Below are 16468 nucleotides of genomic sequence, written 5' to 3' on the forward strand. Positions count from 1 at the left end.
TGCAACAAAACGGCGTCACCTCACTCAAGGTCAATAATGGTATAGTAAAATCAAACATTGCACTAATTTGCAAAGAAACAGCTTTTTGTAGGCTAGGGTTCGGGAGTGTGACATTTACAAATCCCGGTGCGACGGGACGTCTTGGGCCGACTTCAGTTGGTAAACATCACGACGGTCAAGACCATCAGGGCAAGGTGACCTTGGTGAACGGGACACAGTTCTTTACCATCCCTGTCCCCGGTCTCTACTGGATACGTGCTGCTGGTAGACTAGTAATTTGGGTAAGATTAAATTTTAAATTAAAGAGGTTTTATGTACTCATACGTATATTTATAATAATAATAATAATAATAATCATCATCAGTCTACCTGCAGGGGCCAATAATGTAACTACTGCAGCCGCGGCGCCGTTGCGGCTGGGGCGTTCAATTTAGATGCAGGTTAATTAAAACGGATCGTGAACACAGGCTAAGATAATAGACAAAACAAACGCAAACACCGACTACTCGGTCGATTGGATGAGCTCGTTGTTGGACAGCCGTTGATTTGTCGCAACGGCATTATAATGCTGTTAATATATGATGTCCTTTGTCTTCCTGTACTTTTCCGAGCTTATACTCATTATCTACGAACAGGTGAATGTAAAAACAATTTTTACACTGGTTACCCTAAGTTTAACATACAATTACTTGCTCTACTGATCTGATAATAATTTACTTATTTCTTCACATTTTTGGAGGCTTAATTTATACTCAATTAACTTTTCAACATTAGTTTACATACGCAGAATTAAAGCAAGTGGATTATACTTACTAAGGTCAGACTTCTAACTTACCTTAGTTGAACATTTTTTATTAGATATCGTGCGGGTAGTCACTACATGTAAGAGAGCATTCAAAACAGCTGATCCTTGGACTTAATATGGCTGACCATGTTAAAAGCGATACTGCTAATCCCCTAATGGACCCCCCGCCTCCCCACGCGCCATTGCTGCAGGGGCGTAGCAATTAAGGCGGGGAGACCATCAGCGAATCAAGCAGCTTGCTTTAAAGCGGGGTCGGCCATGTTTAGTCGGCGGATCAGTTAGTCCGCAGAACATCTGTTCTAAGTGCGTTTTAAGTTGGTTGTGCTACAACTGAATAACCCTTTGAACTGTGATCTGAATTGTGAACCACTAATCAAAAATATCAGTAAATTGAAAGCATGGTATGACAGCTCAGCAATTCTACTTACATAATGGAGATAGAGCAAAGACCAATCAGTGGAACCCGCCGATACATATGCCGTTTCAACCATGTTAACGAACGCTGTCGTACACATAATTAGAAAACAAAGAGACGAAGCCAACAAAGAAAAAGTGCTAATTATTTCTTTTGCCTTTTTCTCACCCCCTCTTCCAGATGTGAGTTCTTTTCGAATTTTCCTTTGAGCCCAGATGAAATGAATTATCTTTGTGTTCATTCCGATAATGGTGAGTAACATCATGGCTCTTCCGGTGATGCGTATTGTTGTTACAATCCCTAAGCGCCTTTGCCAGTCCTTGTATTCATATGCGGCTAACGCACACGGGGCGTCGGTGTAGATTAAGCTTGCAAAGGCCACCGCTCCACAAGCTACTGTTGCGGCAAAAATCATCTGCAAAAATGAAAGAATTTTCAGCTTCAGAAATTGGTTCATAATATAATAAAAGTTATAGTAGCATTATGTGAGCTGGTAGATATATCTAAATCAGTAAAATCATAGTCTGAGGGTTGAGGCCGTGCATTGTGAAAAGAAAATAATTAATTAACTTACACTGTTGGTCAAAAAGTTTTCCCAACTTCAATTACATGTGCTTTTGCTTACAAATGAGCACCTCAGAGCTGTCAATCGTTTCAGACATAGCTTTTTATTCCAGATATCATATTTAACATGACTGATGGTAGGCCTACATACTGGTACTCCAAAAAGAGACTTTATTATAAAACACACTAATTTAACTAAACGCTATAATAATAATAATAATAATAATAATAATAATAATAATAATAATAATAATAAATCTGGCACCCAAAAAGGGTTAGACGGATTCATAGACAAACTGGCGCCTTCAGATAAAATTACTAAATGAAAAAGCTAAGATATCATTCCTGGTATATACTTACCGCTTTGAAAAAAGTCTTTCTGGCGCATATGAAACTGGTCTTGAACGGAAAACAGACAAAAAGAAACCTGTCAAGTGTTATGACGAAGATGACAACTGCGGCCCAGTCTGATGTGAAAATTTCAGAAATGGCTACCAAGTTGCAGAAGACAACTCTTACCCGGGAAAAACTATCTCCCTGGTTCGAATTGCTCACTATCGCCAGCACTAACTCACTCAACGCCCGAAGACAGTGTGCTATACCAAGAGTGCAAGTCAAGAAGGTCTTGGTTTCTGATCTACCTCTGAGTCTCCTGTCACCGATCAGAACAACAACAACGAGAAGAATGTTGCTGGAAAGGGACAGGGGGAAAAGAGCATAAACAGTGTATATGTATATATTAAGCATCCTGTCTAATTTTTCTTGGTCCCAATGGAATCTCTTGATCAACCAGCTGATGCATTCTAGTGGGTTGTTTTTTACTACCATTTCCAGGGCACGTGGTTTGATTTTATCCACGTCCATTGGACATAGGCGCTTTGCTAATTCCTGCGTATTATTTAAAATTTCCACCGGAACTTCATCCAGTCGGAAAGGACAAAAAAGAACTTCGTTGCGATTTATACCAAAATCATTTGATAAATCCTGAATATCTTGTCGGATGCAAATATACAGTTCATTAGTTGTCTTTTCATCTCCTAGTTTATTTCTGGCCAAACATTGTTCTTTGTTCACCTCGTGTAGCACAGTAGCCGCAAAAAGCTCCTCTGACAGCTCGACTATCCCGCAGTATTCAGAATATGTGCTGTCAGAGAACCAAAAGTCAGCCAATCGAAAACTGTCTGTCATTCCGCTTGAAACCCTCGGTGAGCAATAGAAATACCTGTCTTTGATAGCGGTTTTCAAATCTGATGAAGAAAAATCTTGATTAACATGAACTTCTTGGATTTGTGGCGATGCTTTGATGCACACATGCGTGCTTTCGGTGGATGTGCCCGTAGCTGTAAAGTTTTCACTTTGAGTAAGGTTATGGTGATTATATGAAGTATTTTTCTTCTCATTGTCGGTTTCGTAGACGATTTGAGACATGCGCTCCAGGCCATCTTGTATCAAACCGTCGACCGTTTTCCTAAAGTCAACAAATGTACTTCTTTTTGCGCTGTTCGTCAGCTGAGTGCAATTTTCTTGTTCAACGCCCATTAAGACGACAGTCCTGCGCCTCGTGTCCAACATATTGGTGAAATCAAAGAGACACGATGAGTCCATCGTTTTCAGGGCGACTTCTATAACGTCGATTGGCATTCCTAGTGTTGCAGTCAGCTGGTCGTACAATTGCCTCGTAAGGTTGAGGTGACAAGCGGAGAGGACTTGAATTTTTCCCACTCGTCGCGAAATAGGATTTTCACCAAACAGATTGTGAATTTGAAACAATGACAGTTGCATAATGCAAATGGGAATAATGTAAAACACCATGACTTTGACTTGGCGTTCGATGTAACAGTAGTTTCCAATGCAATAAATAAAATAATATGCGAATCGTGCCTTATTTATATGGCATGACATGAATTAATGTAAGGATGCCTGTCATTGGGAAATACTATCAGCCACTCATAAGCCTCAAGACAAAAAGATTCATATGCATGATGATAAACATGAACATTCCTTTTGTCTTTCCCATGATTAAATGTTTGGGTACAAGTTAATCTATTTAATAATAATAATAATAATAATAATAATGATAATAATAATAATAATAATGAAGATGATGATGTACATGTAAGTCTTGAAAACGAGCTACACATACACAAATCTAATGGCACTGAGGTGACTAAATGGCTCAAAGTCTTTAGTATCTGTTTGCTTTGATATAATCAACAATGGGTTAAATGCATGTTTGTGACTTACTGCCTTATCTGAGCTTCTTATTCCCATTCACTGCAACTGTTATCGAAATATCTTTCTAATTCAATTTATCCAGTTAAAAAATCACGGAAAAGAAATTATAGCAATCCCTAAAACATTTTTTTAACCTTCAAGTGACCGTGTGGGGTCATTAACGACCCCAGCCATATGATTTAATGTGCCATCTCTTTTTATTTTTTATCTGAACTTTTTATTCCTAGTATGAGTTTGTCAGTCTACTAATCTTACACACTTTCACAGTTTTTTTTGCAATCAACCAATTAGTGTGGCGTATACATCACAAACTCTTGTGGGGTCAATTATGACCCCGAAGAGAAGCATTTCAGTCAGTAAAATAGCTTGGTCGAGGGTTAAGAGCAGTATATCAAAATATTCTGAACAAAATTTGGTTCTTAAATGGTTATTTCGTCAGAGTAAAAAGGTCAGTGTGGTGTCTTACCAAATATCACAGGTCGTTATTGCCACCATAACGATCAGAGTCCATTTGAACGGTTGATCGAACAGCACATGCTGCACTTTGCTCAAGCACATTTGGCTACTGCCTCTGTTACAGCCGTCGCTGGACATTATCCCAGCTGTACCTGTGAAATGAAAACACACATGCATGTGTACGATTCTCTACTGTTTTCGAGTTTTTAATTTTCATTGTCTATACATACCCAGGGATGTTGTGTGGCCATGGCGGTATGCCGATCACTGAAGCCAGATAGGGTCACTTTATTCGGTTTTAAGGGTATTTTAGGATGAAAAGATAGCATTATTTCTCGGTATGTACATGTATGTTGAATAGCTAACACGATTTTAGAAAAGACAACAAGGGACAAGAGTACAGAAAAAAAAAGTTCCCAAACACACCGTTTTTATAGAAATCTCAATTAAGTGAATTCTTTTTGAAGCACCTTTTTCACGTTTGGTTTGATGTAGAGACGAGGCGGAGTTGGAAAAGCGTGCCGACGAGATTGATGAACTCCTTGGCACCATAATCGGGTAAATGTTAAAAGGCCTACCCATTGAAACATTTAATCCAAATAAAAAATGTCTTGTTTCTGATTATCGTCATGTAGTCTTAAAAATTAAGATTTTAATGATTTTATTTGAACTCTGTGTTAAAACAATTACCATGTCATATCGTACAAGTTTATGCTGTGAGGGCGGGTAGGGGGATGGCGAGGGGGTTAGCTGTGAGGGCGGGTAGGGGGATGGCGAGGGGGTTAGCTGTGAGGGGAGAAGAAGGGGGTTATGGAGGGGAGAAAAAGGGGAGGGGCGGGAAGAAGGGCGGTAAGTATAGTAGGAGGGATGAGGGCGATGGAAGGGAGATGAGTGGTATTTCACTCATAAGTAGATCCTGGTTTAAGAAACTGAGGATCTGTGTTACCTGGAATCCGCCCTCATTAGGTTCATATACAAATTTCGATTCTATCGACGATTCCGGTGCACAATAACTACTGTAGCCTCATTCTAGATTTTGATTCACTTACGTCGCTAGTCTCTTTCACAGGGAGATTTTCCTGGTAACAGATCTGAATACAGGGAGCTCCTCCTGGTAGCGACTCTGTATCACAGCTGCTCCCCCTAATAACGACTTTGTATTACAGGTGCCCTGGTTACACCTGTCCTAGATTTCGACTCAATAACGTTACTCTAACTCTTATCTATTTGAAACTTATGGAGGGAGGATTCAGTGTTACAGGGTCCTACATTATTTTAATTTCTATTAGACGTAATGCATAGAAAACACCATTCACGATAATATTGATTATCACCCAATTTGCTCCGCTGAAAAATCAAATTCCAAAAGCTTTTTGGAGATGAATTTATTTATTAATTTCCTGTGCTGCACCAAGTCACAAATGTTGCTACAAAATTGAAGTTTTTTTTTAGCCCCGACTTTGACGCTACTCTGGAAGGGACACTGCACCTTGTCCAAGAGGCTGGATTAGTGAATGCTTTCCCTAGACAATTTGCTGTGGACGAGGACTCGCTTCTGGACGGGCTTTGGAAAAGGCTATCGATGACAGTGGTTATGCTTTTGACGGAACCTTTAGGTAAATCTTTTGTATTTGGTAAATGAATGGTCTGGTTTTGCTTTTATTTAAAGGATATCAATGATATTTTAATACAGCGAAATATATATATATTTTTTTGTCTTATGTGTAATGATGATAAAAGGCACATCGCTTAATCAGTTTATAGCTTCAACACAGGCTGCTTTTATTGTGTTGCATAGTAGTTGTCCTAAAATTATTTTACAGACATATTCCAACAAACACATGATCCAAAATCAAGCAATTTCCCTTTTATCATGCGATTGGCTACGTTTCCAGAAATATGAAATTCGCAAAGGGAAAATTTACCTCATGAAAAAAGTATCATACATGATAAAGCCATTGTCTTTCCAAGAATTTTCTTCACGTCAGCCAAAAAATGACTATTTTTTATGAAAGTATACAGGTCTTAAAGTTCTATTAACTTTGAGCGCGTTTGTTTTATCATGATCGACTATACATTTGTATTAAACGCACCAGTTTGACACATTACTACTTAGGAGCGTATCACATACGCAGTTGAACCATTTTGTGAATATGATGGGCACAGAAAGAGAAATAAAAAATAGTTTTAAAAACGCCTAGGTGCCTGCGTGATCATGACCTACTCAAGTCTTGAATCAGGTAGAATTGATCATTTATCTGGGCCAATATGTTAGTTATTGTTCACTGTTCGCCTGGGTACTCGCTAGGGTGCTAGCTAGGGGTGAATTTATTTATTAATTTCCTGTGCTGCACCAAGTCACAAATGTTGCTACAAAATTGAAGTTTTTTTTTTTTTTTTTTCTTTTTATCTCATTATTGTATTGCAGATCTCTATAGTCGCCAAACATATGTTATAAACTCGTTTACATCCTGTACTTGAGTGGCTGCTTTCAAACATCGGTTTCACTTCTTGGTACACATGCGGACATATGCTACTTGTATACCTTTATGGATTGAAAGTATTTCTTGCAGGTTGTTTCAATAATTCGACAGCACCTGCGCATAAAAATTATGGAATTTTGCATACAAAGAGCAGATGTTATGGTGCGTAAACTGAGCTGTGCGCTACATCATTGTTGCTCTGCGCCAGAATGGTGTACAGAATGAGTGTCAGAGCAACGTAAAAGCTACATGTAGCTTGTTAAATATACCTTGTGATGGAGTCGCTTGTACTAGCTCTGACGAACAGCGACAATCTGAGGGCGTTCTTCTTCAAAATTTTGCCTGGGGCGCTTCCATATTTGGAAGTCACACGTCACAGCTGTGTCCGCCTGGATCCATATTTGGAAGTCATAAGTCTCGTACGTCACAGGTTCAGCCGCCTGGAGCTGCCTTTCCCGCCTTGCGCTGAAGTTATCTCGTGCAGACGAGACAAGATGCCTGAAGTTTGAATTGAAAATATATTGCAGTCGAAGGTCAGTGCCACAATACAAGCAACATTCTGCTTTACAAACTGATTTTGGTGTAGCCATTGCGCAGCCCTTATAGTGGTATCATACAGTGTAGCTGTCAAATTTGGCACACGGCAAGCACGTGTATTGTGCACGGGTATATCTCAGGACTTAATGTTCTTTGATTAGCGAAAAATACAAAAACATTGGATATATCTTTTCTTTTCGAAGAATGTTATTTTATTTATTCACTTTACATCTTAAATACAGCAAATAAAATTAAATAAAGCAGAATTAAATCTGTTTTACGTTTCATTTTGGTCTGATGACATTCAACTGCAGATTCACTGCGGAGCAGTTCTATTTGATTGACGGAAGTGTAACATGGCTGCTGTTCGCTAGAGCCGGTATTGCTGATATGGGTTATATATGAAATCAAGATCGAGCTGGCAATACCGGAATCTAGAACCTAGGGTTGAATGGTGCAAAACAGATACACATTGCCAGGTAGATTATTCTGTCGCAACGAACGCCCCGCGCAGTGCTAAGGATGTATGCCCAGCCTGAATTAATGAGGGGCAAATTGTCACAAAGACGCGCTTTTCAAGATCCAATGTTGTCAATGTTTAAGCAGGTTACAGTATTTTAGAATAATTGCGATAACCACCACTTTGGTAGTAAAATCATATTTATTATTTGTAATTCCTTAAAATTGGGGTTGGGGTGGGGTCCTTTTGGTGCTCAAGTAAAGGAGAAATGGTAAAATGGCATCGGTAAATGCAAAGGCATTTAATAAGTGTACTCTGACAATTCATTTATTTTCAAAACCATACATAAAGACAATAATTTTGGAGTTTTAATATAACACTGTCCTCCGTGTCTTATTCATTGATATAATGGACACATAGCATTGATCTGTGTCATGATAAATGGACGAATGCACGAAAAAGAGCACAGTGCAAAAGCTTTTTTTAGATAAACCACTCCTCGCGAAACTTTATTTGCTAATACAGCAGATAATTTTATTTGACTTATTTCGCTTGTACTTTGCGATAATCTCCGCGATTCATCTATACCCTCGTGCGTGTTGTGATTCTGCACGCGAAATGATTGAGCCGAACAGATTGTTTGGTCAAAATTCCCTTTCATTAAGATGTTTATGAACAATGGGTGCATTATTGATGCCAACGATCATACACATGACACCTAAAATGCTCAGCAGATATTATTTTGATACTAAGGAAGTGAACAAAACGGTCCCAAAGAAGCTAATCTTTGCAACATTGTAAAGAGCGATCGGCGGTTAACATACGTTATTTTGCAAAGGAGATGATGTTAACACATTTATTACTTTGGAAGAGTGCTCTAATTGCAGTTTCTCTGAGCCATGGTGAGTATTCAGTATTTACAGTATTGCATGTATTCACTGGTAAAAAATAGTTTTTTTTTTGCGCATTCAGAACAGCGGATCAAATATCCACTAGAAAGCTTGCTGCTTATTCCCCATTAGACCCTGAACAGATTTTCCGCAGGATTTTGCAACAATTAAGTTTCAATTGGGTCGGCCATATTTGATATGCGGATCTCTGAGTCCGCTGTTCTGCACGTGCTCTGTATTGTAAGTCTTGCGTATGTGACGATGGCATTGAATTGTACTTTAATTGCTACGGGGGAAACCATAAAACCTTAATTTTCTTTCATTTTATTTATTTACTACTTCCCATGTGGTTCCCGCGCCGCTTTCTTTCCCTTTCTCTGTACTTCTTTCAATCTGTTTACGTTACATGCCTCTCTTTAAGTACTGCATGTTGTGAGAACATATGCCAATCAACTCTACCGAAAATTTACTCATCATGCCAATTGCCAATATAATGTTGGGAATGTCATCGTCATGTTTGATTTAGGACTAAAACTATAGTAGAAATACTGTAAAAACTGCTTACTGTAGAGCGGCATTTACAAATAAAGAGACCTAACATGACTCTTCTTTTTTTCCATCAGGTGAAAGGACAGCTGAGAAGACGGCGGCAGCAACCATGGTAAAAGCAGGGGAGCGCAATTTCCTTACTTTGTTCCCCGATCCAACCCGTTATTCGTGGCCACTAAGAGCATTTTTCCTCTCAACGAAGTGCAAATCAGGGAAGGAGAATAAATATTGTGTTAACACGAAAAAAACCCTATCAGTAAAAAAGTCGTTGTCTTCAATCAAGCAAAAATCAAGGAAAAGAAACAAAAAGTGCCTGGACAAGACAATATCGCCTGTACCAGATACCTTACCAGAGCTGAAGACGTTCTTCGTGAAATATCTCAACGTATTTGGCGTGAATATAGTCGCCACTGCCGGTGTCCCTGATGTTAAGATGATCCATGCTGCCGGAGTGATGGCCCAGTACCTGGATAACGATGGTGACGGTTGTGTGGATAGTCCAGCTGTGATCAAGAACATGGTGGAGCGTAGATCCACTTTGGTCATGTTCAGGTTTGTGTTTTCTGTTATTTCAGAGGTGGTTACCTCCACCATTAAAACATGTTGGTGCTAAAAGCTACTTCGGTCACGTATTTTTCTTTTCTTTTCTTGTTTAAATATAGTTTTTAATGATTCGTATTTCACACAAGACCCAATGTTTGCTGCAGGTAGTGTATGTAGGTTGTTCGTGGGAATTTCTGTGGTTTGGTATTAAAAACGTGCGTTGTACAGTAAAATAATTAAAAATCGAGCGAGAGAGAGAGAGAGAGAGAGAGAGAGAGAAAGTTATTTGCCGCATAAGCTGTTTGTTTAGAAATATCAATCACGTGTAGCTTTTTGCAGCTTCTTTTTTTTATTTTTATTTTTTTAATCTAGAAATGAGGCGGAGTTGGAAGAGCGTGCCAACGAGATTGGAGAACTTTTAAACACAATAATCGGGTAAATAGTTTCAGATATACACGTATAGGCATAATCATGAAAACATTCACCAAATAACTTGTACTGCTTCTAATCCCCTATTTGGCAAGTCTTATGCTGTAACATTTTATCCATGCAGAAAAAAATGCTTCTGATTACTGTAAAGTAGCCTTGATATGTCAGATTAAAATTACTTTCATTTAATTCTTTTTTTTTTTAATTATTGCCATGCCATTTAATACATGTTTATGCTGTGAGGGTCGGGAGGGGAGGAGTAGGAGGGGTGGGGGCGGAGGGGGGGTAATTCAGCCATAAGTAGACGTTGGGTTACTTGGAAACTTAGGGTCCGAGTTACATCGAATCCGCCATTCATTTGATGCATACAGATTTCGATTCTAAAACGTCAGTGCATTAAAATCTTGGATGCGAAGACTGTATTACAGGTACACCCCAGGTGACACTCGTACTAGATACCGATTCCCTTATTTCATGCTAACCCTTAGCTCATTGAATCTATTGGACAGCGGGCTCCTTGCAACGGGGTCCCTCATGTTATTTTAAGAACATTGAAATTATGATAAGACAGTTATATTAAAAAAACATTTCGATAAGACATATTAAACACAGAAACTGCCTTTCACGATTATACCTTCATTATCAACTAATTTATTCCGAAGCAAAATCAAATTCCAAGATCTTCTTGGAGATGAAACTCACTCCCCGGAAGAGGGTAGTCCCGACCCCGACGCGGCACTGGAAGAGACACTGCACCTTGTCCAAGAGGCTGGGTTGGTGAATGCTTTCCCGGGGCAGTTTGCTGTTGACGAGGACTCACTACTAGACCGGGCTTTGGAAAAAGCTATCAATGACTGTGGCTTTGCCTTTAACGGCACTCTTAGGTAAATATTTTGTATTGTATGGATGGATGGTATGTTTTTGCTTGTATTTTTATGACTTCAGTTTTATTTGAATGCTGCAAAATAGATTATTATTGTCTTTGGTGTTACGATGATAACAAGCAAATTGTTTCTACGAAAAAATGGCGTTTTTTATTACTGATACGTAAGAAGATTTGGCCTTTCATCAAGAGGTCACGATACCGTGACCAACTATTGTCCTTGAATAAATTATTAACATTGAACACACTGTGTACAGTGTGTAAATCGTGTCGAATTATAGGCGTCATAAATGTGTTGCATGTTGTCATTTATTTACAGATATTCCAACACATACATGATACAAAATCAAATCAAACTCCCGCATTGTTTAATCAATCGCTTAACAGCAAACTTTCCCGAAATTATGTAATTTGCAAAGGGATATTTTTATCTATGAAAATGAAATATCAAATATAATACTCTAAATAATCTGCACGATTAACTAACTTTCATTCAGTAAATGTTCTTCGGGACAGCCAAAAAATGATTATTTCATATGAAAAACAAAAGTGCAAAGTATAAATGGCTAAAGTATTAGCACATGCACTATCCACTTTACAAACAGTCATACTATATGGTATTCAAATGCCTCCGTTAAATCATATCGATATGTTGAGCTCTTTTGTATGTTTAAGTAGGACTAGACGTTTTCCATACATATAGGTATCCCAACTGTAATGGCGTCTTCCACTATGGTGATGACACGTGTGACTATAAGTGTCTTCTTTCGGAATTGCTATACTGGGGACTCTCGTCCATTCTCGGCGCACATGGTGGAAAATGTGACGAAATCTCGGATGAGTGGGAGCTGTGCACGAAAGATTTAGTGAAGGAAAAACTGCCAGAACTTTACTCTCTCTTGACAAGAAGAATTGGAAAGTACAGGTTGCCTAACGTTTTGCCGAACGGAAAGTATCGGAAGTTCTGTTGATTTTTAGCGCGTGTCGGCCTTATCGTGATCGACATTAAGCATATCGATTTGATACGTGGACTGATTAGAAATTTTACACATGTGTCATTGCATATATATCTTTGTGTACGAGATGGGATCATGAAAAGAAATAAAAGGGACACTTCCTAAAGAACAAACTTGTTATATTTTACAATGTATATGACAATGCGTTATACACCATGTGGTAGTGTGTGCTCATGATCTTTCCGAGTCTTATATAAGATATCTGAAGGTTATCTAAATCATTTTGAATTATGATTTCTTTTTGCCTTGGGATGGTAGATGGTTTATTTATGCACAGTATGTATGTATGTATGTATGTATGTACGTATGTATGTATGTATGTATGCATGTATGTATCTGTATATTTATGTGTGTGTGCACGTGAGCTATATTTAACAGTTTGGTAGATAGTTTAGTTCGCTTCAGGTGGGTTGTGTTTGTGTGTGGAACGTAGAGCGTGAATGGAAAGAGAAAAAAAAAAAAGCAAGAACCCTAACATCAAGCAAATACAAAACAAAATCCATGTATATTTATTTCCATTCATATGACAGCTTAGCAAATATTTCTTGGTTAAATACTTATTGCATAGTTCTTTGAAGCAAACTGAGTATAAAATACCCTCTATTCTGCTATGTTTTAAAATTATATCAATTAGCGAATATCATTTTATTCGTCTTTTTGTCTGTTCTTCCTATATAACATATGGGTATTTCATACAATATCCTTTACAGCGACTAAATGAAAATGGCATATTGTTCAATAAGCCAAAAATGTGAAAATAAAAATAAATAATACATATACAGGGTAATAAGAAGAGCCAAGGTTTCAATGCACCTCAAAGATCACTGTTTGAAAGAATACAATTTTTTAACTTTTGGTCCCATAATTCCCACATTTACAACTGTTATATCTTTTCTTGCTCACCTGCTAATGGTTTTACATTACAATAAATACTGTCACCCCTTAATAAAATTTAATTAAACAGAAAGTGACAGCATTCTAGATGTATCAATCATCCTCTCCCTGTAGATAACGAAGTGATTAGTAGCCTCTAGTCTACATATTTGACTTATAACGTACCAATTCAGTAAAATGTGTTCACTAAGAAAGTCAGTATCCTTGGTCCATAAATCATGCCATAGATTTCAATATTTTTCAGAAAACACTGTAAGCTTGTGATCAAAGTCACCATTTCCATTCTGATGACTGTGAGACTGTAACATTTTAATGCTGATATACACAGGAATATAATTTATAATAATTCAAAGATCATGATATTAACATTCGGACAGAAATCACGATCCTTAACCAGAACCAGATCTAACCAGAACCAAATCCTGAACCAGATCCTGACCCAGACCCAGATCCTGACCCAGATTCTGAACCAGACCCAGATCCTGACCCAGATCCAGATCCTGAACCAGACCCAGATCCTGAACCAGAACCAGATCCTGAACCAGATCCTGACCCAGACCCAGATCCTGAACCAGACCCAGATCCTGAACCAGAACCAGAACCAGAATCTTCTGCAGCTTCCCAGTCACAGCTACCAGAAACTTCATTGTAAACGTAGTTAGGGGTGGTGCAATTTTTCAAACCGGGGTAGTATTGTGATCTACCAGAAAGCTGAAGATCTGCACACTGTCCAGCTGTTGCATTATTCATACCTAAAACATTAATATATTATGCAAATATAATAATAATAATAATAATAATAATAATAATATATATATATATATTTAAAATCTTCAGTTTCCATTTTTAATGTATCTAAGCAAAAATAATATATATGTATACTGTACTGATAATATAAAGTAAGGGTTTATTCAGACATGGGTATACAAATTAAAAATCAACACAAAAATCTGGATTTGATTTAGGAAAATGTATAATGTTTCAGTGCTACAATATTGCTGCTAAACAATGATTTTCTGACTTTTAAAGCGAAAAGTGGCAGAGGAATACTTGGACTATAGTTCTTGATAAATAAAAGCAACGTCATAGAAGTTATACACGCGTGATAATTCAAAAAAAAAGGAAAAAAAAATCACCTGCAATAAGATTTTCCTCCGAGATATTCATTTGAAATGCATTGGCAAACTTTTCCAAGCAACCATTGTAATCATCATCAGAAACAGTTCCATTTTGAAGCACAATGCCAGAAACAATAATCTTTGCCTAAAAATTAAATGATGGCTTAAATGTAAGACAAAATCACTGCTATTTTCCGAATATACATATTTAAATCAGCTGTCATATACAGATTCATCTAAACATATAAAATGATATGACGATGAGAAGAGCCCCCCCCCCCATCTCAAAATAAAATGTTCAATCTGAAATCAATGAACATTTTTGCAAAAAAAAAAGTAAGATATGACAAAAATAGTACTAATAATTAAAAAAAAAAAAAGAATGCTCACCATGTTCCCAGAAGTCTCGAGGTGAACAAGCGGCCATCCTGGTACCCCCGTAATTACCATTTCATCAGAGTAGCAGGTCACCATCAGCAAGTGATTGATAGCCTTGGCATGCTCTTCAATGCGCATGCTCATAATTGAACCATACGACATACTGCACTCTTCAGATATAGAAGTGTTCCTGGCACTGCTTGCATTAAACCACAGCACCACTATATTGGAGGGCGCTAAAATAGAATTGATACCAGTGAGTTATACTCTTTAGTAGCAAAAGATGACCAATGTCTTTGCATGACAAACCATTCGATTAATTTTATATCAGTTTGAATTGTGTTTTTGGTTTTCAATCAAGTTTATAATGAACATTCCAAGAAAATAACACTCACCGGGCATACATAAGCCTGTCATTTCGGATACAGCTTCCCCATAACTACATGCCAACTTGCCAGGTTCATATGTTGCATTTACTAAGTTCATAGCAGGGCAATCTTTTGTAGCCTCCATCTCCCATGCAGCTATAGACATATTGGACATTGCTTCCCTTCTGAAATACTCTAACATGTTTTGGCCACAGCGTTCAACATGGTGTGCCAGAAGTGTCGTGTCATCATCCTCGGCATACAACCTCATTTTCATCTTCAATACCAAGTTGACCTAAAAAGGTTAGGACATTATGCTTAAAACACTGCTTTCCATAGGTAAGACCTTCAAAATTAACCAACTTAAGTCAGCGTTGGTAATATATATATATATATATATATATATATATATATATATATATATATATATATATATATATATATATATATATATATATTTTTTTTTTTTTTTTTTTTTTCTGAACACGGAGATCGGAAGTAGTTTGAGCCCTTGACATTAAATTGCTTGACAGTGGGTGTATTTCTTTTCAGCACTCGCCTTACACATAATGCCAATAACTTACATAATTGCCTTCTGCCATTGCATACACTCCAGTGACCATGCTGTGAGTAGACAGTTCTCCCTCACACACGTACTGTGACAACTGTGTCAGGTTTTGGCTCATGTCATTGGTGGCAAACCACATTTTTACACCTTCCTCCAATGATCCAAGGCAGCTTTGAGATACATTTGTTCCTGCATCAAGCTTGATGTGCTGGGTTACCAAAATGCCTGAAACATAATTTGATGATCAGGAAAATTGCCCACTTTTCCATATTTTACATGTCAAAGGTAATGCTTTTGTTACAAATTGTTCAAATGTACAGAAAGCATTTAAAATGTTGAAAGGAACTGATTAAACTGCCGTTTTCTTAAATGCATACCTGGTGTTTCTCCCTTTGGTTCAACATTTGACCCTGGAAATACAAAGATCATTTCAATACCATTGCCGATTCAAGGTCAATAAAATGCACCAACATGTTCAAATGTTTACGTGGGTACCAATGGAGCGCTCACTACAATTTACTTCAATTAAGCCTCATCTCAAAGACTGCGTGTATTTTGTCAATAAGTCAAAGTGTGGATACTCACAATACTCTTTACTCTTGGCAATCATCGACTTAAACCTATATCTGAATGGTGTTATGTTTGTCAAAAAAATACTTACGGCTTTCATTGCAGAATCGGCCAAAGTAGCCATCATAGCATTTACAGGAATAATCAACTTCACCCCTTGGCATACATTCACCCATGACACATCGGTTGGCATGACAAGCTCTTGGCCCGAAAACATCCATTTTGAATGTTTACAGTAACTATAGATCAAAAGTTTATTCACTGACTCGTTACTTCTTTCATGACTTTTTGCATTGACAAGAGTGCA

At 37.8% G+C, this 16468-nt stretch overlaps 2 protein-coding genes across 2 annotated transcripts; one reads left to right on the forward strand and one right to left on the reverse strand.

Annotated features, from left to right (window-relative positions):
• The first annotated feature begins 5845 nt into the window (after positions 1-5845).
• Positions 5846-12369, forward strand: LOC147759184 (uncharacterized). The gene is made up of 5 exons (XM_086998656.1): positions 5846-6091; positions 9469-9946; positions 10310-10372; positions 11029-11250; positions 11953-12369. Exons 1-5 carry the CDS (start codon positions 6058-6060, stop codon positions 12218-12220), a joined length of 1065 nt encoding a protein of 354 aa, XP_086854782.1. The 5' UTR covers positions 5846-6057; the 3' UTR covers positions 12221-12369.
• Positions 12370-12742: 373 nt separating this feature from the next.
• LOC147759185 (uncharacterized) lies at positions 12743-15815 on the reverse strand. The gene is made up of 5 exons (XM_086998655.1): positions 15608-15815; positions 15051-15318; positions 14668-14891; positions 14296-14422; positions 12743-13911 (listed from the first exon to the last, which is right to left on the reverse strand). Exons 1-5 carry the CDS (start codon positions 15728-15730, stop codon positions 13565-13567), a joined length of 1089 nt encoding a protein of 362 aa, XP_086854781.1. The 5' UTR covers positions 15731-15815; the 3' UTR covers positions 12743-13564.
• Between the last annotated feature and the right edge of the window lie 653 nt (positions 15816-16468).

This window comes from Lingula anatina, unplaced genomic scaffold (assembly GCF_051362555.1).
Source record: "Lingula anatina isolate TDL-2025a unplaced genomic scaffold, LinAna3.0 unanchor82, whole genome shotgun sequence".
Taxonomy (NCBI): domain Eukaryota; kingdom Metazoa; phylum Brachiopoda; class Lingulata; order Lingulida; family Lingulidae; genus Lingula; species Lingula anatina.